The sequence below is a fragment of the Falco peregrinus genome, chromosome 6 (assembly GCF_023634155.1).
Source record: "Falco peregrinus isolate bFalPer1 chromosome 6, bFalPer1.pri, whole genome shotgun sequence".
NCBI lineage: Eukaryota > Metazoa > Chordata > Aves > Falconiformes > Falconidae > Falco > Falco peregrinus.
Window position 1 is genome coordinate 29,037,564 of NC_073726.1, and position 25,361 is coordinate 29,062,924.

General features: G+C 43.8%; 1 protein-coding gene across 1 annotated transcript in view; it reads right to left on the minus strand.

The window, feature by feature from the left end:
• Positions 1–23,022, minus strand: part of ITIH2 (inter-alpha-trypsin inhibitor heavy chain 2) — a 31,246-nt gene extending 8,224 nt beyond the window's left edge. The window contains exons 1-15 of the mRNA XM_005240145.4: positions 22,831–23,022; positions 21,186–21,260; positions 16,701–16,736; positions 15,803–15,975; positions 14,968–15,072; positions 14,479–14,641; positions 13,107–13,214; positions 11,815–11,943; positions 10,998–11,114; positions 9,620–9,788; positions 5,668–5,793; positions 4,607–4,788; positions 3,327–3,512; positions 2,188–2,327; positions 1,457–1,629 (exon numbers count right to left, since the gene is read on the minus strand). Coding sequence (XP_005240202.1) covers positions 1,457–1,629; positions 2,188–2,327; positions 3,327–3,512; positions 4,607–4,788; positions 5,668–5,793; positions 9,620–9,788; positions 10,998–11,114; positions 11,815–11,943; positions 13,107–13,214; positions 14,479–14,641; positions 14,968–15,072; positions 15,803–15,975; positions 16,701–16,736; positions 21,186–21,260; positions 22,831–22,914 — 1,966 coding nt within the window. The 5' untranslated portion in view covers positions 22,915–23,022. The remainder of the gene's footprint in view (positions 1–1,456; positions 1,630–2,187; positions 2,328–3,326; positions 3,513–4,606; positions 4,789–5,667; positions 5,794–9,619; positions 9,789–10,997; positions 11,115–11,814; positions 11,944–13,106; positions 13,215–14,478; positions 14,642–14,967; positions 15,073–15,802; positions 15,976–16,700; positions 16,737–21,185; positions 21,261–22,830) is intronic.
• Positions 23,023–25,361: the final 2,339 nt, after the last annotated feature.

A 25,361-nucleotide genomic window follows, 5' to 3' on the forward strand; every position in this document is an offset into this window, starting at 1 on the left:
TGTATATACAAACTTTTTGGTACAGCCCACATGTTGCGCAATCCTAAGCAGAGATTTACTTTGATATTATTTTTACAAACTCTGTCCTCTGCTAAGGTTCAAGAGTCATGTCCCACTGTCCCTGAAATCCATAGGTGCCTTGACCCCAATTTCAGTGCTGTTAAGTTTTGGCTATGCCATCAAACACAAAGTCACGAGAACCTATATTAAAATAATTTAAATCCTCTACATCATCTAAATCAAGATAATTATGGTCTGAATTAGCCAGCCGGTGCCATGTATAATGAATTCATTACACATGAATGCAATATATGCTATTTCTGCACTGAACTGTTTGGCAGTTATGAGTTGTAGTATGTGGTATAAATAACAGCTATTTAATTTCTCTTTGGGTTGCAGCTGCAGACTTTAAAAATGAGAAGAAGAATAAATTAACCTAAAATTAACAACTGGCAGACATAAGGACCCTTTTCATTGAGCCAGCATCAGGACATTTTTAGAGTTATCCAGGAGCATGAGAACTGAGCATGCAGGACATGTGCTTGGAGTTTCAGCAAAGTCACAGTCACTTCCAGTGTGAAATGCCAGATAGATGATGTCTGTTGGTGTAATGTAGTCTGCTTTTTTTCCTTCACAACCAATTGTAAACTCTCCCTTTTATTAATAGGTTTTAAATCACCAGACTCAGTTGTTCAAGGAGTTGATCTTTTACTTTCAGTGCTTCCATTGCATCGCACTGGCAGTGTTTTCCTGACAGCAACAGTTGTGCTTTTTCAAATCACTGACTGGTAAGGGCACAAAATAGCTGCTGTCAAGTTTCATTCGAAGCACATGGCTGAGCAGGGATGACTTTGGATATGCTAGACACCCACAGATGTGAACAGCTATTGCTTTGAGACTGACTCTACCAAACAATGCCAGAACAAGCCAACCTCACCTCATTTGGTTGGACATAAGGTTGCTGTAACAGGGACCTTGGAACGCATATTGAAGTAATGGATTTAAATGTGGAAGTTTAATTAATGAAGGACTGTTGTTACAGTAATTCCAATTCCATGTGGGCTCAAGGCTGACTGATAACAATCTCAGGAACCTTCCAAGGCTTAAAAGTGGTAATAAAATACAGTATAGTCAATACTACAGCTTCAAGTCAGGGAACTAGACATATCTCTCCCAGTAAGATGATGTTCAATCTGTGACATTGTAGGCTTACTGGAAACCTTGTCATTGCAATGTTGGCACATTCAGTCCCCACTGAAGCCAACGGCTCCAAAGAGCATTTGTTGTAACAGGATGCTCTCGAACTGGCTGAAGATTTGGTCAGCTTTTGCTGAAAATACAAGCTATCCTATAAACACAAACGTCTGGAGTGAGCAATGAACACAGTTGTTCTTCAAGTACAAGAAGAACAAAGCCAAAACGAGAGGTAGAGTAACAGACAGACTGAGACACTGACCTGGGCAGCAGCCCCTTCTGGGGTCTTTGGGCTGGTCTGCTAGCATTATCTCATCTTTTTCAGCATTCTCTATCAGCATGGCTGTGAAGGGGGTAACAATATGATGGTCAAGGGACATCTGTAGGATGGATTTGGTGATGTTCCTCTTCAAAGCAGCAGTGGGGGCTGTGTTTCTGGGTGGAAAATGAAACAAGTGTCATGGTTAGCAGCTCTACAGGGCAGCTGCCATGACAATTGGTCCACAGGGTGGTCATAGAGCCAAGCTGGCAGGTGTTGCAAGAAGGAAAGTCTGAAGGCCTGTGTGAATGCATACTCCATAAGAAGAATATTTTTGGCTTCTATGGGCTTTGGCCTGGACTCAAAGAAGCTCAGTCCATTTTCCAGTCTCAGGAGGAGACCTCTTTCTGCTTCAGAGGGGATTCACCCTGAACTACTCCATATCTTTTACTCAGGCTCTGAAAGGCAAATCTCCCATTCATTTCATCCGCTCAGCCTCACAGCCAGGTCTGTTTGACTCTTATCCCTCTAATTAACTGCTCCCAAACTCTATCCCCTGGTATCTGTGAATGCTAAAAATAGGAGGAATGTGGCTGAAGAGATCACCTACCTTTCAGAAGGTATCGCCTAGCCATTCAGAACCCTGAGGGCTGCCTCATGGCTGTGGTCTCATAGAGAAGCAGATTGCTCTCAAGATTCTCTTCCCTCTCATCACAGACCACGTTTCTCCTCACCTCTCTGCCAGCATCTGGTTGACAGTCAGATAGGCCCACAGCTTCCTAGTGAATTCGGGATCTGCATACTTGTCTTTCTTCATGAAACCATCTAGTTCTTCAACATCTCGCAGGGTTTCCATTACGAGCTCTGCGTTTGCCTATGCAATCAAGGAGAGAGAAAGATAACAAAGGGTGAGCCAGGAGAATGGAGTTGCTTTGAGTTCCCCTCTTAGCATGGCTGGCATTAAGAACCCACTCTGGCTCTGCCCATGGTCACTTCTAGATCAAAAAGTCCCAGCACCATTGGCCTGACTGCCATGGGTGTGGGAGCTGTAACAAGAGAATCTTCTACAGACACTTTTGTGACAGTGGATTAAAATAGGTAAAGGAGCTGTCAGCACTAGCCAAAGAGAGTGCTACCATGTGCCAAAACAGGAGGCTGTTAACAGAGCTCTGCTATCCTCCCTTCAGGCTTTTTCACATCCAATTCCTACTGAGCAACAGGAACCAAATTCTACTTTCTCACCCCGACCCTTGAGCTGCACTGTGTTTTGGTAGGGAAGAGTACTGAACATGCTTGATTTTTTCCAGCAACTGACAAATGGCAGCTCCTAAGCCCTGTAAGAGTGCAGATATTATGGTTCCTCCACAGAAAGAAGGATCTGGAGGTAGTATTCCCACCCTATCCCACTCTATCTAGAAGAGCATCCCTGAAAACGTGGGAAAGTCTCCTCACACATGCCGCAAGACAGGGCATAAAAGGACAGTGCTAGTGTAGATCCACCAGCTTGAATGCCCCCAAGAGTGGGAAGTTCAGCCATGAAAGGAGCTACCTTAGGAAATCTCCCCCTGCATCTTCACAAAGCCTGAAGGAGGACTCCATAGTCTTAGTCTGGTTTGCAACTGAATTTTGTATGGTACCTTATTAGAAGGAAGGTCCTCTGGCAGGATGCAGGTAGTGACTATTCATGGCTGTACCTGAAGATATTGTGAAACATTGTTGTACAACCCCCTCCATGAGTTACCCCACACTTCCATGTGGAACGCAAGCAGACAAAACACTGCTGGCAGTAACCTCAAGCAAGGAGACTGTACACATGAGTGAGCGAACCAGACCAAACCCCAGGAACAGGTATCCCAGGGACACCTTCACTCACTGCTGTTGCTGTGACGATGCTTTCCAAGTGTTGCAGGTTATCTGTGTCGACCTTCCCAGCCACTACTATCTCTGAGCCACCAAAGTAGTTGTGGAAGCTGCTCTGGGTGACGTCTGACACTGACTCCTGGGGGTAGTTGAACTGAATCTTCTTCAAAAGTGGGGTGGAGACCTGGTTGTAGAAATTCTGAGACAGAAGGAGACAGAGGACTGAGTTGTTTCTACCTGAAGCAACCCTCCCACATATGCCACTCTTACTGAAAGGACATCAGGTGACAAAACCTGGAGCCCTAATGGGCAAGTGGAGCTCCCCTTGTCCCAGAGAATTCTTTATACTTAGACCTCAGTATACTTGGGAGGGGATACAGCAAGAAGATCTGGTCTGGTCCAAGGCTTGTGGAAGTCAAAAGATGGTCAAAAGCCCATGGACTATGCTCTTCCTAGACCTAAAAGGCTTGAGCACAAGTGTGTCTGGGCCTGAATCTATTATCAGGTTGATCAGCTCTTGGCTACTGCGTAAGACACACAGCTGCTTCCCACCTAATTCTTGCAAAAAACTAGACCTCTCTCTCACTCTACCCTTTTCTGACCCTGTTATACCTGGCTGATGTGAACTGGAATGTGTGCACTGCTGGATTTAGCATATGGGACCAGAGAGGGAAAATGGGTACCCATACAGTGCTACGGACGGAGGCTGCCTCATGCTGGGGGCTGCACTCTCAGAGCTGCTGTTTGGCAGCGTACCATGTAGCGTGTCCTGGCACACCTGTGTGTGCCCTCACAGCTGTGTTGGGAAAGAAGCTGCATAGGTGATGAAACCAGTGAATAGAAACAGAAAAAGGATGTTTGTTCATCAGCAATTGCTGCTTACAGATTTGGAGCCAGAGCCTCCTAGAATTGACCTTTTTCTTACACTGGCAAAGTTTGGATTGTCATTTAGTATTTATATTTAGGCCTCTTGTTAGTGCTGAAGTGGCCTAACGTAAAATCCAGGCCTTAATTTTAGTTCAGAATTTTTTTTTTTATGGTTAGGACTGCTTTATAGGGTATTAACCCTAAATAGAACAATAAAGTATGTATTATAGATACCACAAAAATTGTAACTAGGAGCACCTAAGTTAATACATGACCTCTTACAGGACTCTCCAGCAGAAGAAACAATGCTTTTTGTGACCTCCCCCCGTGAACCTACAGTAACTCTACTCTTGCTAATGGAGTTACCCAGCTCCACAGCCGAGAACAGAACTAAAGGGTTTCAGAAGCAATGGACCAGAACCACACCTTCATTTGGGCAGAAGTCTCCTGATTTCCAAAAATCCTCTGGGCCATGCCACGGTTGTCAGTTGCAATCCTCTGCAGGAAATCATAATCTACGTCAAACCCAATCCCGAGGCAGAAGAGAGAGAATTCGTCCTTTATGCTCTGCTTCACGTTCTTCTGGATCGTTGTCAGCTTTAGCTCACCTTAGAGACACACAAAGGGTGATATCCATCTGAGCAGTGGAGGAAACCTCCATCAAGGTAAGCACATTCATGTTCTCTTAGTATCTCTGGTTCTGTCTTCATATAAGGGAAACCTAGACAACTCAGATTGTCTATGATTTCCATCTCAGAATGCCAGATCTCCATTTTGCAGTGCCTACAGGGACATTTGAGCTTCTCTTGGGTGGAGATTAACAAATTGTTTCCACTGAAGACTATTCCTTTGAACTGATGCATGTTCTTTGTACGTTCAGGGCTTTTGTTAACTTCCTGGGGAGTTTGTGATTGTAACACATCTGGATTTCTCCCAGAATTACTGCTTCAAGCTCTCTGTGGACTAAGACATCTCCATAAAGGTTTTACTTTTTTCCTTGTACTTAAAATGTTCCCTGCCACCACTGGGACTGATGTTTTTTTCAGACTTACTGTTAATGTCAGCCTCTTCTGGGATGACATCTTGCAGTAAGTGATTGATTTTGACCTGTACCAAAACCAACCCAAATTAATTTGATTTCTACTTTATTTTTCTGATTTTGATGTAACACTCTGGACTGCATAGATCTGTGCGGGCTAAGGTCATTGGAAGAGGAAATTTTTTCTATGATTGTTGTGATTACCTGTCCTCCCAGACTTGTGCATCTCTGTAATTGAAAGAAGCACATAACTTGCATAACCTAATCTGCTCACCTTTTGAAATCTTCTGTGCAAAAAAACCCACGGCACCTATAACACTTGGCAAACAAGAGCACAGGCATTGGAAGAAAGTGGAACAGAATTTTTTTAACTTACTGTCTACATGTTGCATGCTTTTCTCAGGCTAATCCTGCTGACCTTTCTTTTCACCTAAAGCAGGATCCTTACCTACTGTCGGGTCTCCATCAGACACCAATACAATCATGGAGACTGAGTTAGGGTCCAACATGCCTAAGTTTTGGGCTTCATTCAGGATGAACGTGGCTCGGAGGAGAGCTTCATTAATATTTGTGCCTGTCAAAGACACAATGAAGAAAACAAGTTTGATTCTTCTTGGGTCTCTTGTCAAATCCAGATCAGTTCTGTGATTCTAGTGGGATTAATCAGCATGAACAAGACCTGAGATGAAGGCAGCAAACCCCCTCCTCTGTGATGCTTACAGCAGACATGCTTGCAATCTGGTTCCCTTTTTCAACCCAGGCTGTCATCTTCATGTGGCCCCTCCATTCCCCCTCACTAATTCCAGTGGAACCATTTGTGGTGTTGGGAACTATTTGCTGTGGGAAGAAGCAGTGTGTTTGCAGGCAGATGACTGAATGAGAGCATGAAGAAACTTTCTTTTCTGGCATCAGCCTGTTCCTTGGGTATCCTGATTGGAAAAGAAGAGGTGTATGTTTACTGAGCCTATCTAGAGGTTTGGCTTGCTGCACAGAAGGAAGAGAATAAGAAATTAGTATGAGAGGAACAGGAACAGGAAGACTAAACAGTCAGAAAATAGGTATTTTCTTTGTCAAGAAAGAAAAAATACCAGCAGCTCCAGAGACAGGGTAATAAAATGCTGCATTGCAGACTGGTTTTGCTGGATTGGAGCAGGTGTTTCATCTTATCTGCCAATTCTTTTGGGGTAACAAAGTCAGGCTTATGAGGCACTCATATATCCAGCATGGTTTCCTAGTCCCAGCACACTGATTACCTTGAACGAGTCTGTAAAGTCATGTTGATTCTACCTTACCTGTTGCTAGTGAAAGCTTCTGGAAATGAAGGTGCTACAGCACCAGAAGGCTCTGACATTGGGGAGAGCCTCTACACACTATCAGCATGCAAATAACTGAACAACTAAACCAGAACTGCACCTCAGAGAGCAATAGATTAAAATGATTGTGAGCCCCTCCTGTATAAATAGCTTAAACATTAACAAATGCAGTCTCCAAAGGGCTATAATACAGAAGAAGGCAACTGTCCTTGTTTATCAGACAGGGAACAAAGAATAAGGCACAAAAAGGATGGACAGTTTGCCCAGGGTAGCATTTAGTAGATCATAGAATTATAGAATCGTCGGGTCCAACCATTAACCTGGCACTGCCAAGTCCACTGCTAAACCACGTCCCTAAGCATCACATCTACACGTCTTTTAAATACCTCCAGGGATGGTGACTCCACCACCTCCCTGGGCAGCCTGTTCCAACGCTTGACAACCCTTTCCATGAAGAAAGTTTTCCTCATATCCAGACTAAATGTCCCCTGGCGCAACTTGAGGCCGTTTCCTCTCATGTTATTGCTTGTTACTTGGGAGCAGAGACCGACCCCCACATTGCTGCAGCCTCCTCTCAGGCAGCTGTAGAGAGTGACAAGGTCTCCCCTGAGCATCCTTTTCTCCAGGCTGACCCCCCTCCCTGAGTTCTCTCAGCTGCCTCTCATAAGCCTTGTGCTCCAGACCCTTCCCCAGGGGTCCAACACTGAACATGGGATCCGAGGTGCAGCCCCACCTGTGATGGGCACTGCCCCGGCCCTGCCGGCCACAGCGCTTCTGACAGCGGCCAGGGCGCTGCTGGCCCCCTTGGCCACCTGGGCACGCTGGGGGCTCCTGCCCAGCGGCTGTGCCCAGCCCCCCCGGCCCTTTCCCCCGGGCAGTTCCCAGCCCCCTGCCCCCAGCCCCGCTGCCCCTCACACACTTGGCCTCGGCCCCTCGGCCCGGCCTGCCCAGCCCCCTCAGAGCCCCCTGCCCCCGGCACATCGGCGCCCCCCGGCCGGGTGTCACCCGCAGGCGGGCTGAGGGCGCGCTCCATCCCCTCGCCCCGAGCGCCGTGCGGGTACCCGGCAGGGCTGGCCCCAGCCCTGGTCCCTGGGGAACGGCCCCTGTGCCCGGCCGCCAGCGGGATGTCACTCCGGTCCCCACCACGCGCTGGGCCCGGCCGTCCAGCAGCTTTTACCCAGGGAACAGCACGTCCACGCCAGGAGCAGCCGGCTTCTCCAGGAGAGCGCTGGGGGGAACGGTCTCACAGGCTCCGCTAAGGTCGGGGGAGCAGCACCCACAGCCTTTCCCCCATCCCGTGCGTGGGTCACCCGGGCACGGAAGGAGACCCGGTTCGCCCAGCAGGACCCACCTTGCACAGCCCCGCGCTGGCTGGGCCCCATCCCCCGGCTGTCCTGCCCGTGCCACGTGCCGGCGCTCAGGCCGACCGGCTCCATCACCTTCCCCGGCACCGGGGTCGGGCTGCCGGGCCCCTGGTTCCCCGGATCCTCCCTGCGGCCCTTCCTGCAGACGGGTGTCACACTGGGTGACCTCCAGTCAGCGGGGCCCGCCCCGCTCAGCCGGGGCTGCTGGTAAGTGATGGGCAGTGGCTCGGTGAGCGCTGCCGCCATCTCCCTCAGCACCCTTGGGTGGATTACATCCAGCCCCACAGACCTGCCCCTTCTTCCAAAGGTCATAAACTCTCCTTTTTCTCATGAGTTCCAGCCAAAGCTCTCTGTTCAGCCAGGCCGGTCCTCCCCACCAGTTCATCTTTCAGCACATGGGGACAGCCTGCTCTGTGCCTTTAAGATTGCCTTCTTGAGGAACGTCCAGCCTTCCTGGTCCCCTTGGCCCTTCAGGGCTGCCTCCCAAGGGACTCTGCCAGCCAGGCTCCTCAACAGGCCAAAGTCTGCCCTCGGGAAGCCCAGGGGAGCAGTTCTGCTGGCCCCCCTCCTTACTTCTCTGAGAATCAAAAACTATTATTTCATGATTGCTACACCCAAAACAGCCTCCAGCCTTCACATCACCCACCAGCCCTTCTCTGTTCACAAACAACAGGTCCAGCAGGTGCCTCCCCTCACCGGTTCCCTCACCAGCTGTGTCAGGAAGGTCTCTTCCATGCACTCCAGGAACCTCCTGAGCTCTTTCCACTGTGTTGTGTTTCCAGTGGACAATGGGTAAGCTGAAGTCCTCTATGAGAACAAGGACTAGCGATTGTGACACTTCTCCCAGCTGCTTATAGAATATTTTGTCTGCCTCTTCATCCTGGTTGGGTGGCCTATAACAGACTCCAAGCATGATCTCTGCCTTGTTGGCCTTCCCCCTGATTCTTACCCACAGACACTCAACCCCGTTGTCACCATCGTTAGGCTCTAGACCAGCAAAACCCTCCGTAACACACAGGGCTACCCCACCGCCTCGCCTTCCTTGTCCACCCCTTCTGAAGAGTTTACAGCCACCCACTGCAGCACTCCAGCTGTCCCAGTCATCCCACCGTGTTTTCATGATGGCAACTATGTCAGTTTCCCTGCTTTACAACGGCTTCCAGCTCCTGCTGCTCATTGCCCATGCTGTGTGCACTGGCATAGATGCACTTCAGCTGGGCTGTTGATCCTGCCACCTTTTTCGGGGGAAAATCCCTAATTTGTATGTGACCATTCTCAGGCACTTCTGTTGTTTCTAACACATCAATAACCCTTGTGTCTGCTACATGGATCTCCATCAATCATGGTGTAGTCTACAATTTACAGCCAGTGGAAACCCTGGAGATGGCCTGTTTATGATCTACTTTATAAAGGCATGAAATGGCCTTTGTCTTTCAAGGATATTTGGGATCTGTGAGGCTAGAGGTATAACCTATAGATTAAAGGCAGCTGTTCTATGGTATATGTTCTAGCTGTCATAGCTCACTCAGTAGAAGGAAATGCCATCCCATCCCCTAGCACAATAAACTGGAATCCTTCCTCTCCTTTGGCCCCAGGGCATGCTTTTCCCATCTTGGAAATCACACCTTTTGTTAGGAATACTCTACCAATATGAGGATTGTCTGAGGTACCCGTTACTGTGATATCTAACTTCCATGAGCACCTTGCAATCAAAACCTCATACCCCCATTGGGATGGATTGCCTGGATGTACTTCTTAGCATCTTCAACCTGCGCTGGTGTGGCTGAGACTAGATTATCTCTCCAGCATCGGACATTGTGGTTGAAGTCGATAAGGGAGAACTGATCAGCAGCACGGAGCTCACTCAGTATTGCCTTCATGGCCTCGATGGTCTGAGAAGAAGAAATTTAAGAGAAGACGAGTTTATGCTTCCTGTTGCTGAAAGTATCTTCTTAACTTGTGATTACAGGCAAATAGATGCCTCCCATGAGTACGAACATCAGCACTGGAATCTGAAATAGCACCTGCTATCCAAATCACTCTTCTTTTGCATTTCTTGCATAAAGTTGAACTTTTCACCAATAGAAAAAATCCAATTATCAAGAGGAAACCCATGTGACAACCCATCCTTGCTTAGCTGCTGCTAACAGAGTGAGGTGAGAGAGAGCAGCAGTTTGTGAGACATTGTGTTTCAGGAAAGAGGAATTGCCCATATCAGCTCAGGAAACACATCTATGTGCAGTGCTGTCATTTCAGGCTGGGTAATATCTGTTTGAAAATGTGTGATTCAAACACACAAAATTAGCCTGTATCCCGGTTTTTGCAGCATTGATTTCCCCAATGAAGCAACGTGCCACGCCTTAGTATTGTGATCCAAAGCAAATTCAAATGTAACTAGATCATCTCCAACTAATGTCTTTCTAGCCAGTTCTTAAAAATCTTCAGTGACACATGATATACAATATCCTGAACTCCACTTTCAGCACTAAAAAGTTTTTTTTTTAATATCTAATATAAGTGTTTCCTGCTATAAATCCATCTGATTCCACCTTATTCTACCTTGGGTGGGCATGGATGTAATTTGATGAGTTTCCCTATTAGAACAATTGTTCACATATTTTTTGCATCTCCCTGCACCTCCTTCCCACCCTGATTATGTTGTCAACAATTCTTACTGCTCCTCAGTGGGCTGTCAACAATTTGTCCACAACTTTTTGAAAGCAGGGATGTAGTATCCCCACTAAGACTTCCCCAGGATTCAGTAGAGGAGATTAGAGAAAAAGGGGGTCAGAGCTTTTGCAAAATATTTTGTGATCTGTCAATTAAAATTATAATTTAGAGCTAAAATCTGTATTCTGATGGTATCACCTCTTCCTTACAGCACAGAAGGAGAATTACAAATAAAAAGTAAGATCATGAAGTCTTTGATTCACCAAATATTGTCCAAATTCAGTGAGACTTTTGATGGAATGAAATCTAAAGAGCTAAGCTGGTAATTCTGAGTGCCAGTCTGCTACAGAGTTGTAGGCTAAGGCACAGGGGAAAGTTGGCAGAAGGTTAGTTTTGCAACAGAGGTCAAACACTAGAGGTCTAACACTTACTTGTTTCATTTTCAGTCCCCACATTGAGCCACTGACATCTATAACAAATAAAATGTTTTTGGGCAGAGGATCAAGATTTTCCGGAGCAAAGAAGTGAATAAAATACCCATTAAAAATCTGCAAAATAAAATGAAAAATGCACAGTGTAGTGAGCTATAGTAAAGATGTCAGAAAACACAAGAAAATAGCAGAGCAGAAAATGTTATTCTTCTTTACAGACCAATTCTGACTTTCAGCTCTCCATGTCTCTATAGCCTTATACCATTTGTACTTTACAGTCTTTACATTTTATCAAGGATAGCAGAACTTCCTTCTCAGACAACTGCCATGCACTAACACAGGGAGGAATGAAAAATGTTTTTAAAAAAGACTGTTCTGTCTGTAATAATTCAACCCCATAACTCTGCTTCATGTTAACATAAAAATAGTGATGTTCTGGTTGTCTCCTTGTGATGTATTGGTACAACATCCAATGACTCGGTCCTCTGATTCAACATTAAATCACTAGAGTGCTGCTAGGTATAAAAGGCATCAACTTTTGGGCAAGACAGGAATCTACTCCTGACTATATGTAGGATCATGTCTTAGTCATAAATTAAGTAAATCCATTCTGTCCACTTAAAATCCCTCTGTTCTTTCAATCAGATATAGAGCTCTTTCTCACGCTTATTCTCCTGAATGATGAAGTTTATTTAGCACAGTTTTCTTAATGACAGCAATTCTTGAATATGAACATCAGCACTGGAATCTGAAATAGCACCTGCTATCCAAATCTCTCCTCTTTTGCATTTCTTGCATAAAGTTGAACTTTACTTACTTCTAATTCGCCACCCGTGGTTTCTCTGTTCACATCATATTGCACCACAAAATTTCCATCTACTGCTGTGGATGAGCATGTGGGGCATTTTCGCTGTTGAGCCATTGTTGGCTTGAAAGAAACATGAGCCTTGAAATGAGAAGTGATTATCAGTCAATCAGATGTGTGAAAGGGGGACCACTGAAACAAAAAAAAAAGTTCTCTATTCATGAAATATCTTATTTCAGTGATTGTTTTTCTTCTTTATTTGCTTGTACCCTTATTTTCAGCAGAAAATGGACGTTGTCACTTGAAAAGAAAAACAGCGCTAAGGTTTGCCTGGGTATGCTGATTCGGTAGTAGCAACTGACACAAATAAGATGACCCATCTACAGCACCAGTATTTCAATTAGAGCTGTGCAAACCTTTTCTAGTAAGTAATATGTTGGCTTATTTAACATTTTCCTGGTTGAAACGATCCACAATTTTATCAACATTTTTAATAATTTTTTAATTGTTTGGGTTTTTTTTCACAAACAAATGAGAGCTTGTAATTTGTAGATTGAATACTAAGAATAATTTTCATTGGTCACATGATTGGTTACGCAGACTTTATGGCATTATTTCTCTGTTTTGACTGGATAACTTGAAATTTCCTGAGAAGATGACATGATATAGATAGCCATGCACTGCCTCCAAAATAATTTGCTAAACTAGGAACATGGGTGAATGAGACAAAGTTGAGGCTGGATATCTTATAGTAGTATAGACAGTTTTTGGGTCTTATTCACATATCCTGTATTAGACATCTATGTAAGAGTGAGAAGAGTTGTACCCTCCCAGAGACACTGCTTGAAGTGTCTTAACAGAAAAACTTCTCTACTGTTAGAGGGTTTACCCAAGAGCTATGCTGGAGAAAGCTAGGGTAAAAATGCTACCAGTCCTAAAATAAGTCCCTATGCAGATGTTCTTAGTTGAAATTGAGATTGTGGAGTTATTCCAGAACGGTTATTCCACTTGCTATTCATCACCTACCTTTTTTCACATCCAGCAATCTCTTTCTGCATTGCTTTTTCAGAATTACAAATTGAAAGTGCTGCACAAAGATGGACAGACTACATGCTATTTCTATAGTACTGTCACTGTAACATTTGAGCATCTTGTACATACGTTTCAATACCAATAATGAAGACACTATATTTTTTTGCCATATTTTTGCCTGCTTCCAGCAGCGATGAAAAAAATGCTATCACTACATTGGAACACTTGTGAAAACTGAAGTTTTCATACTATTTCCAGTCTGTGACTATTACCTTTTTCTCTCCCTTGGAGATGGTGGTGATTCCATCAAAATGATCTCCAAGCGAATTAGGAACATGCACATAGCGAAGTCCCTGTGGCTCGATAATGCGGACATCCACCTAAAGGCAGGAAGGGAAAACATTTAGTGTGGAGCAGTGCCAGTGTTGTACCAGGATCTTATGAACCCTCCACAGGCAAACTCCAGCTAGGGGGTGGGTTGCCCTCGAGAATGCTCCAGTAGCACTGGTCTCATCCATGGTGGGGAAACATGTAATGTTGAAAATAGACCACGATGGAAAGGCAAAAAATAAGTGTCCAAAGAATAGAAAGAATTAGGTGTAAATGCTCGTTCTTCTCTCTCTCACCCCCTAGGCCAAGTGGTGGGATGGGAATCAAGGGTGATACCATAGTTTATGTTCAAAGCACAAAAGAAGCATGAAGTGACTCTTCTTCAGTGCTGCTTTGGATTAGGAGCCCAGGAGGAACACTTGCTGATGAGTTCTCTCCCTCTCTGCTCATGCCATTGACAAGACAGAGAGTATTTTGTCTTTTGGATGGCCAAGGTGATTTGGAAAATGAAGTTTTTATCCTGTAAGCTTGAGAGAAGTCTTTTTTCTGGTTGTGATTCTAAATAGTTAGTAAGACTACTATGAGGCAGGACATGGAATCCTTTTCAGTGGGAAAACTCAGACTCTTGGACAGCTTGAAGCAGGTCACAGCCTGCACCAAGAAAATACAAGGAGCAAACTTCCATATACAGCTTGTGCTAATGCCATGGAAAGCTGTAGAAGAAATTTATGAAACAGGAACATAAGAATGGCCAGAGGGAAATTTCCAGCTAGCCCTGTATCTTGTGTCTGTTGAGGGATGACAGAGGACATCTCTGGATGAGTGTAAGAAAGAAGGTAAGAACAGACAAATAATCTTCTGGCAGAGAGTTATGGAGGGACGGTCATTCAGAGAACATCTGATCTCATTGGACACTATCTCATGAAGTTGGGAATATTGTGAAAAGCATTGTTCCAAATAAATATGTTTGTTTTCCTTCAGTCAAGGGAAGTTTACACAACAGTATATATAGCCCAAAGCTTGTTTGCCCAAGTGGTTCTGATGTGAGTCGGTCGTGATTCAGGAGATGCCCAGCTGTGTTAGTACAAGAGGAGGCAGGACACATTTGCTCCTCACTCATGTAGCTGCGTAGCTCCTGATTTGAAGTGTTTCATGCTGGTCTACACAGTGACCTTGAAGCTATTTGTGCCAAGCCCATATGAAAGGAAAGAGCTGAAGTTGAAAGGGCCTGCTGTGGGGCTTGAGGGAATCTTGGCTACTTTCTCAGCAAGGTCACCTGTGGTGTGCTACCTACATATACCAGCTCTACTTTACCTCCATGTGCTTTGCCAAGCGTCCTGGCTTCACAGAGATGACGTGCTCATAGGAGCTCAGTTTCCTTCGAATCATTTCATGGTAATGAAGTTCGAACTGGATCCTTGTCCCTGGGGGCACATTCACTTCAGTTTTGAAGTTTTCCATATCCAAGGCGTTGCTCCTGAAAAGTCAGCTGTGGGGTTAGTTTGAGAAAATGCAAGGAGAAAAAGAGTTTCTTTGCATTTTGATTTAGAGTTATGTGTTTGTTGTGTCTGATTCTAACTGTGGCCTATATCAGGGAACTGCAGTTGTCTGTTAGCAGAATTTGTTTTATCAAGCTGAAAGCAGAAACACAGGTCCTGGACAATTAAATATCAGAGCTGCTGTAAGCAAGTGACCCATTTTCCTTCCCAGGGTTTCCCCCTCATATATCTTCTCCTGGGATGGGTCACCTCAGTTCTCCTATGAATAAGTTAGTACAATATCCGTATGCCAAAGTCTTTATACCTTACTATACCAGCAGCTTTGCCTTTGGCTTTTGCTTGAGAGTACATTTTTCTGGCTTCAGATTTTTCTCGAATTTTGCTGGTAAATGTTATACCATTGACATCCCTAGGAGAGAGAAGCACAGTCAGTTTGCAAAAAAATCCCAACTTTACAATTGATGACTGTTTCTTCACTTTAGAAAAACATTAGTGAAATCTAAGCTGCTAAGCTGGTGCGAAATGAAATAATAAGGCTCTTGTTTAACCCCAAAGCAATGAAATCTGGTTTCCACTAGATCTGTATCTTTCTCCCTACCTGCTTTTTTATTTCAAGTAGCCAGCACTCTTGTACTCCGAGGAGGATCTGCTCTTCCCCACCTCCATCACACTTCCACCATTCTTTGGGCAGGGCAGGCAGTTACTCATGTCATGGCTGTTTTGGAACACAGATCAGGACATGTCGCCTGACCAGCAAGCTGGCTGCTGCCTCCCAGAATGGATACTGAACCAGGCTAGTTTCTTTCCATTCAGTGAGGGGTCTAATTTGGTCTCTCCCTCTCCTTTGATCTGGTGCCAATTTGTACAAGACAGGTGGGAGCTTAGACTGTTTGAGACTTCTGTGCTCTTGTCAAATTCTGTTGATGTTGGCCAATGGCCCAATAATTACTGGAGAGAAGAGATGGACAGACAGACAGTGTGATGACACGAGCCTTTTTAATTTTAGAAAGCTTGATAAAATTATGCTGAACCTGGAAAATAAGAGGTGTTTTGTTTTTACAAATACTTCCTTCCCACTGCATTCTGCCACCACACTGAACCCCACCAGAGCACAAAGCTGATACCTGCCCACTACTTACATAGTAAAGTTGTCAATAAAAGCTCCTTTGGGGACTTGTACATCAAACACTATGTGCTGGGACCTTTTTGCGTTATTCACCATTTTGGCTTGGATCATTGTGTTGGCCAACCGTGACGTTATAGTGGATTGAACTTTGTAGCTGTAAAGACCTATCTTGTCATCATCCTCCACCTGTAATTGACAAAATTTCTCTATAAATTTAGGACACAGCTAGAAAATGTACCCTAGAGGGCAATATCGATCCCTTTTATAGTCTTGGTGCCTTTTTTTCAAGTGTTGTTTCTTACAATACAGCAGCTAGATGGGACATAACTCAAGTTCAGGACACCTCCATATTTAACTGGCAGTTGTGACAAGATACTCATGTGAATCTAGTTCATTATAACATTTCAGCTGAAAGCAGGAATTTATAAAGCTGGAATGTTTTCCTTGCTTTGGACCATGCAACCAGTCCTTGGAATGACTCTGTTGGTACAATCCAGTATAGAGCAGTACACAGTAATTCTCAACATCATATACTGAGGAGGACAAAGCTTACATTTTCAATAGAAGTCCTGAAAAAAGGAGACCTGAAGCATTGGTTACTGACCTAGTCTTGTAAACGGTTAAACCATGGCAGTAGAAGAACATTATTAAACTGGTATATTCAGATATTGTCTTTGTCTAATCACTTTTGATGCTTATTTCTTCATATTTACCATTCCCTTCTCCCTCCAAGAGCAGTTGTATAAACAGCATTGTGCAAACAGCGCTCTGTTTAAAGAAAATATGTTAATACCCAACCAGCAGTAAAAATAAGGAACTGAACAAACAAAAGGATTGATTTCCAAAAAATGGTTAACTAGAAAATCACTTTGTTCAGTACGAATTTCCACAGAGGAATTAAAAAAACTCACCAGATCTCCAACATACCCCCAGTCGGATGTGCTTCGCTGGAAGAGAAAAATATGGAGAATGTATTTCAGCAAAGCTAAGAACACAGTCTGTGGCTGTTTCAAGACAGGTATCAGACAATGGTAACATCTAAAGCTGCTTTCCAAAATGACGAGAATTAGTTTGAGTTCCCAGACTTGGTGTGCATATTCCTTTTGTCTTATTTTACATATTTATGCATGGGGTGTTGGAGCACCTGATCTCACAACTGTGACTTACAGGCTATCAAAACCAGAAAGACAGCTCTCTTCCTCTGTATTTTTTTTTTTTTTTTATAGAAAACGTTATCTTCTAGAACAAAAATGTTCTTCCTGAAACCAAAACATGCAAGAAAAAAAGTCATACTTAGAAAAACCTGGCTTTCAACAGAAAAAATATCTTTTTGTTTTTCCAGAAAAATTGGAAAAAGCTTAAACTCAGACCTTTTTCGTTCATTTTGTTTTCATTTATGCTATAGAATATATATTTATATTATTGCATTATATGCAGTATCTATGTGTAAAAAATCCCTATTGTGTAATCGATATTACTTTTATATACTTGCATATGTGTAAAGTTAGTAAGTCATACTGCTTAGAAGAGCTGGAACTGCTTATTAATGGCCGTCGTCCGTCAATCCCCCCCCCCCCGCCCTATGAATAGTACCATTTGGAAATTTCTATGGATAGGTAGTGACATCTTGTGGCCATTTGAATAGTTCTGTTTAAATTTTAGGAATTAAACTTGGGTAAGTAATGCTGGAATGGGATTTGGCTCACCTAGTTCTAGGGAGAGAAGCAATTGTTTAATGCAGATATCTACTCTGGTGCTGTCATCACAACTAAGCAAGCTCAGATCTTCAAGGTCAATTGAGTGGGCTGCATAAAAGATGATACATGTCATAGCAAGATCATTTTAATAAGATGGTTTTAAGGATCTTTTCAAGCCAGATGGAGAGACTGCAGGATTTCTGCCTGCCTGAGAACAAATGTGGGTTTTTATTTACTAGCTGTACAGGCTCTACCTGAAACATCTAGACTGGGATTTCAGGATCTGGAAGTTCATGGCTCTTTAGAGACCCTCTGCAAAGCTTGATGGGTTGATCTTTGCTCAGTCCATCCTGACACCCCACAAACACCATTGTACAGCGAACTGGACCTTTCACATCTGATGAAGAACCAGACTGTGAAGAATGACTGTTGTCTCCACACATACTTTTCGCATAGGAAACATCACCAGCATGAACACAAATCAAGGTTAAACCAACTTTAAGTCAAACAAATTTAATCTTGAAAAGATGAAGACCAAGACCTTAGCACAGAGGGGATTTGTTTCATTGTCATACCTTTTTCGGTTCTCAGAAGAGCTTAGGGTTCCTGACTCACTTTACAAATGGCACGTAAAGCTTTCACGATGCCCTGGTTTCCTTCCTGTTTGTTTTTATGAGAGTGGAGGAGAAGCGGGAGGTGCTAACGGAGGTGTGAGCTTATCACTTGCACATGTGGTGACTCCCCCTGCTGTTGTTAGAGATCAGAAGTGGGGTGGGCCAGTCATCCCTAGGATCTCAAAGGTTGCAGAGGGCAGCCACTCCAGCAGGTCAGGAAGACAGAGTTGTAGATAATTATACTTCAGGCTTGAGGGCTGGTGTGGTTGCTGAGATCGTGGGCTTTGTAGGGACTTCTGTGGCATGTGAGATTTGTGCTATTTCTGGCATGAGGATCCATGGCTGATCCTTGCCTTCAAACCACATCCAAATCTGCTGATGACTGCACTGTGTAGAAACAGTATGTTGTGCAATATCCAATGTATGGCAAGCTGTTAATTAGACTGGAGACAACAAGTGCCTCAGGAACTGTTTTAAGGATCTGGTCTTGACAGATGCTGGGCTCTATCTTCAGGTACTGAGACCCATCTTCTGACATCTGTACAGGCTATGGATATTTAGCCCTCTGTAATGATCTTTGTTCAAATCACTGTGCATGAATGTTGTAACCACTATGCAGTCTACCACCAATAAAAGACTGGCTACTTCAAGCTAACTTTTATTCAGGGCTGCTGGCCCTGACCTCTGTCCTGTCTGTGGAGGAAGAAGCCATGGTGTCTAAGGGAGGAATGCATTACAAGAGATTGCAGTTTTTACGTCATCTATGGGACACCTAGCTTGCTATTGCTTTCAAGTTGCAGTCCACAGGCTACTTCCGAGGTGTGACTTAGTTATAGAGCGGTTTCAGAGATGTTATACTGCATTCAAAGGAAATCACTTTTCCACTGGGGCATGAAAAAGGCTGAAAAGCAGATGCCCAGTATAAGAAACCAGAAAGACAATGACATCTGCCTGGCATGTCCTCCCAAATCTTTGAGGTGATGTTTCCCCATAGGTTCACTTGTTTCCATGTAAGTTGTTTCCTGAGCGGTTGTTAGCAGACTGCAATTTCATTGCAGTCTCTTCAGACTCCTTTTGGGGATCCTGACCCTTACTGCGAGGTGCAGGAAAGAGCAATTTCAAACCCAAGGCTTGGCAGAGTTTGTCTCTGCAATGCTGCACATGGATCCCGCTCTCTCTGGTTGCATTTATACCCTGGGAGCTGGGGGGCTCTCCAGGCAGCTGATTCCACCCTCTTTTGCCTTCCCTATTTCCTTCTTGTGCTGGTTCTCATGGAGGGGAAACCAGGCAGGCAGAGCAGTAAGGAAATAGGTGTGATCTCACCTGGCTCTGGACAGCCAGCAATCAGGACCAAGACTGGGGGACATGCTACAGAACCTACCCCCTCACAGTCTAGACACAAGCTCTGTTATCTGTCTCCAAAACAGAGATAACAGCAGTGAACCATCATCACATAGAGGTTCACAAGATTACCTGCATTCCAGCCCATGGGGCACTCTGTTTCTGCGGTCACAAGGGCCATTCACATACCTGAGACACAGTATTTTTGGAATTACTCAGGAGCAAATATTTTTCACCAGAATACCTGGTCTGGACCTAGAAAAGAATTCTTTCTATTTAGAGCTAATCAGTAGAGTCTGCAGAGGAGTTCTGTTGCCTTGTTGCCAATGGGCTAGTGACCTTGCTGCAGAAAAACATAGTGCTAAACCAGTAATTTGGAAGACAGCCTTCCTTTAGTGATTAACAGTAACTGTGTGCCTGCTGTTGGCCAAAAGCTACTGTCTCAAGATGTTTTGTGTAGTTCAATTTAATCTCATTTATTAATATTTTATTGTGACTCAACTAACATAAGGGTAGCTCATCCTACAGCTGAGTTCTTAGTTCTACTGGTTTGCAAAGACTCATTTGATAAAGGTAAAGGATGGGAAATAATATATGGGAATATAAGGAATAACTGGTATAAAAACCGCCCACTAGTAGAACTGCAAATTATTGCATGCATATGTCTATACCACTATGTATCCAGAAAGTTGGGGAACAGAGGCAACATAACATTACAGCACTAATACAGACATATTAGGAAGAATTAATGCCCCGAAGAAGTGCAGCTGGGGAGGATTTCTGCTTAGATCATGGTTACATTATTTGGCTACTGGTCTGGCAAATGTGAGCTGGCTTGATTCATATTTATGCTAAAATCCTCCATTTTTCTGCTAGTGTAATGGGGGGTTTAGGTGTCAGTAAGTTAAATTTGCACTCTGTGAGGCCCCTTTTGAAAAGCCTTGGCATAAAGAGGAATTGTCTTTGCCTGTGCTTAACTTCAAAGATGCTGGGAAATCCAGCTTGACTCAAGAGGATCTTTTGTTTTCACTGTACTGAACAAGCTCAAGAAAGGCAGCACTAGAGCTGGGTGGAGGGCAAGGTCCACTCTGATCATAATTTCTTTCATGCAGTGTAATAAAATCTAATACCTTCAAACAACTGATTTCATTATTATTATCATTAGTTACTACTGTGTAAAACACAACAGAACTCCTGCAATGATGTTTTACATGTTTCTGTTTCAGAAGCTGATAGACTATACTAATCTGCAACCCATCAGCATGCTGGAAACAAATTTTCTTCCCTGGTCTCAGACCCCACCAGCTCATCACCCATGTGACACTGTGCTGTACTCTTTTGACCTGAGTTAAGTATGAATGATTGGACTACTTGCAGGACTGAAAGGCTTCAGCCTACATTGACAATTCTGAAGTCTTTTTCCATCTTCTCATGGAAAAGCCTCACCGGTATCAACAGGATTTCTCCCACACATGAAGTTGGACAGACAAGTACCTCCATTGTGTAGCATCTGTATTATGGTCCTCAGGAGTACAGATACAGAACAAAGCCTTGTGCTAGGTACTGCATAAAGAATAGTAGCAGTTCTTATCCTGACAAGAGATATGGAGCTCTCAATGACTGTAAGGACTTGTATGTCTCACCTGAGTGGACACTCCCAACCCCTGACATGGAACAAGCCACCTGGAGAGAGCTCCCAGGCATTCTTGCTTCCCTTTTTTTGAAGTGTTTCTGGGTACTGTACCTGGTACCGGCCATTTCTCATCTTGGAGCTTGAAGGAAATCCATTGATTTCTAGGTCAATCAGGCTTTCCACTTCCTAGAGGAGAAAAAGGAAGAAAGAAAGAGGTGTCACTGATGCGTTACTGTTTGATTTATCACTTGATTTATTATTTATTAGCACTCTGCTAGAGTTCCAAAGGAATTTATCTCCCCTCGGTGCAAACGGGGAGCAGAGGCACAAACTGTCTCAGACCCAAATGTTATATTCGGTTTCCCTCTGTGGCCACGAAGCTCTATATACTCCCATATATCATAACCTTTACCACCATTTTACAACCTTCCCTTCTGAAACAAGGAGTAATGTTTAGCACACTGAAAGGACCATAATGAGCAATAAGCAAATTATCATCAGGATGGGTCTAGCCATGGTAACTACAGCATTTCAGATACTGATCTCACTTAAACCAGCAATTCCAGAGAATTTCTGCTCAGATGAGTAGAAATTGTCTCTGCTTTTATACTAATATACCTGAGAACTAAATTTGTCCCATTGACAACAAAAGAACATCGGGTCTTTTCCAAGTGCAGTGCCGCACTAATTCAATTAGAAGCATGGTTCTTACACCACAACAATATTCTTAATTAAATTTAATTAGAAGTTTAATATATGGTAATAAAGAAGTCTAAGTACATGAATTGCTCTCCAACTTATATGACAGCAGACACACAAAGGTTTGCACAAAATTAACTTAGAATATTTTAGCACATTGGTATTAAACTGATATGGCATCAATAGTTAGAAAGGACCACAGGTCTGGAATATTTTTCCTGGGAATTATAAACTCAGTATGAAAATCTACCTGGGCCATGAAAAGTGCTGTAAGAAGAAAGAAAAAGAGGATAGCCTTGCTCACTAATTCTTGTTGTTAATCTTGCAAAGCAAAAGAAAGCTTCACATCATCCCCACTGACTTGACAGAAATATTGCCATACAGCAATGTGGAAATGGGGGTAGACACCCAAATCTAAGTTCACTTGGGTCCAGGGATTTAAATTTGGATTCAGCTCCAGAGTCAAAGCTGTAACTATACTCCTTTTCATCATTGCATTATTGTAATAAATTACAGGTTCTTCTATAAATTATCCCGCTGCTGAGGATTGTACAGTTAATAGGATTTTAACTCTATATTTGAATTCCTGTTAACAAAACCCTGAATCCATATGATTCTTTAATGAGGTTCATAGTAGTCCATACAGGAGACCCCATCCACAAAGATACCTAGGTGCTCTGTTTCTGCTTATTCTAAGGAAACAGGATATAAAATACGCTGAAGGTCTGAGCATAGAAGCCCACTTGAACATCTGAAGGTTAAAACCAGCAGAAAAGGCAAAGCTGAGGTAGAGATATGAATCCTGCTTAAAAAGAAAGTTGGAGTTATGCTTGCACTATCCCACCTGTAAAAACATTTAAAAAGCAACACTACGAATGACAAGTGAAAGCTAATTATCAGAACAATCCCATTTACAGCTAAAAGTAGAAGAGAATTAATGAGACACAAGCAGAGTTATGAAGCAATAACACAGTTCTGCTCCCATTGAAGCCAGCTGCAGCTTCACTACTGACTTCAGCAAGGAAGGGAGATCTAGACCCTGCCTTCAAATACTCACATCTGGGATCTCGTCGATAACAAGATCAAAGCTTCCTACTCCAGAAATGAGGAACAAACCCAGGAACCAGATCAGATGCTTCATTTTCTTCCTGCTTGTCTCCTGAAAGCAGCCCACATAGGTACTAGACACAAGATCTTTCCTTCTCTGAGACAAGTTCAAGGAAACAGCTCAGGGTTATGCAGTATTTTGAACAAAGTTTTGAAATGCTGACTTTGTTTAGGCCGTAGGTAAATATTTGTCTTGCAATGCAAGCCTGAGCTGTGGTGCCTGAGCAAGGGTTATCCAAATAGTGTCTTCACTCGCCTCTGCCCTTGATAACAGCTCAGGCTTGGATAGGCTCACTTCTTGCTTTTGTAGCTTCCCATGATGTTTGACTAATTTCCTGCTCGACACAGACCTTGGAGTATCCAAAACTTCAAAAGATCAAAGGAAGAACTCACTCCTAGGTTGTTTGTTTATAGTAAACAAGGTGAAGAATGGTTCTCAGAGCAGCAGAGGCAGCAAAGTTGTGCTTCTCCAAGGGCCCTCCCACTCAGCCATCTCAGGGACTGGGAAGAGACCTCTGGGTTGCAGCCTGACCCACAGAAATACCTTTTTCCACTCTGGCTGGGAAAGGATCATAGCTGGTGGTGAGATAGTTCTGGTTTTTCCAAGTTAGTCAAGTGAAAACATCTGATGATATTTTCAGATGCATGTTGTATGGCTCCTGGGTGCTTTTGAAACTGTTTTGGTCTCCCTGCTTCTTTGTGTACTTCAAGAGATGAGATAAAGTAGGCCAGCAAAGCAAAAGGAGGAAAGAAGGGAGGAAGCAGGTTTCTGGCAAAAGGAGCTGGGGTATCCCTTCCACTCTTCCAGGAAGAAAAGAGATTTGCAGACATCGGAGCAACCTCAATGGAAAAGACTGAATTACTAGGTGAAGCCAGGGACAAAACAGCAAACAAGAATGTATTGTATTGTATTTTATTATATTATCTATATTATATTAATTATATTATGTTCTCTTACCCTATGTTATGTTACATTTCAATGTTTCAGTAAAAGGTTTCTGCAGCACCAGTCTGCTGTTACACATCCTTCCTCCATCTTTTCAATAGATTGTTTCTGAGGCTGAGACCCGGAACTCTGTTCAGAGATTCACAAGGAACGCAAGCAGACTAGTCACCTTTCAGCTCATTGCCAGATAAAAGCTACCGAAGATGCTTAGGAAAGCATGTAGAAACTGGAGCAAGCACACAAGGTATTTTCCAAAGACCTTCCTAGTCTCCAGCTACTTGTAACTATGGTACATCCTGATCAGATGATGCTTTCCATTTATTTAGCAGTCCTTAGTTAATTTATTCTCCAAAACCCTGTCATCTCCTCTGAAGACATTGGATAAAAAATAAGCATTCATAGCATCCTGTGAGAAGAAGTTCCACACCTTAACTACACACAGAATGAACCATGGCCTTTTGATCACTTTGAACCTGTCACATGACAGCTCCATATTCTGTTTCACAAATGTTATGCTAGAAGAGGCATTGAATAATTAGTCCTGATTTGCCCTTTCCCAAATCTTTTGGGCAATCCTAGATCTTGAACTTGGAGGTGGCATAGCCCCAGATTTGCCAGAAAGCTTAAGAGCCTGTAGGCTGTATTCAAACTAGTAAAGAGCCTTCACAGCACACGTATCTTGCTTTTGCATCGATCTAGCCACACAGTGGTTCCCCCACCACCTATTTATTTACTTGCTCTCTAAATTTTGGGTCAGCTCTCAGACGGTGCACATATGGAGCTTGCAACATTGCCTCCCCTCAAGACACAGTTTCTGAATGCAGAGGTCACTTGATAAATAGTTCTGCATCCCTCTGGCCCAAATGGCATGACCTGGCCAGTTTCTTCCTCTCCCCTATGTTACTCTAGATCATCTTCTGTGTTGCAGCTTCCCATGGAAGTGGAGGTAAGTGATGTGCACAAGGGAGGGGAGTGTACAAGAGGAGAATGGGGAGGATGGGAGCAGGGTTTTTCAATAATCATAGAATCACAGAATCATTTAGGTCAGAAAAGACCTTTAAGATCATCAAGTCCAACTGTTAACCTGGCACTGCCAAGTCCACTGCTAAACCATGTCCCTAAGCATCACATCTACACGTCTTTTAAACCCTCTAGGCATGGTGACTCCACCACCTCCCTAGGCAGCCTGTTCCAATGCTTGACAACCCCTTCCATGAAGAAAGTTTTCCTCATAGCCAGACTAAACCTCCCCTGGAGCAGCTTGAGGCCATTTCCTCTCATGCTATTGCTTGTTACTTGGGAGCGGAGACCGACCCCCACATTGCTGCAGCCTCCTCTCAGGCAGCTGTAGGGAGCAAAAAGGTCCCCCCTAGAGTCCCCTCCTCTCCAGGCTGAACACCCTCAGTTCCCCCAGCTGCTCCTCATCAGCCTTGTGCCCCAGCCCCTGCCCGGCTCTGGACACGCTCCAGCATCTCAACATCCTTCTTGTAGTGAGGGGCCCAGAACTGAACACAGAATTCGAGGTGCAGCCTCAC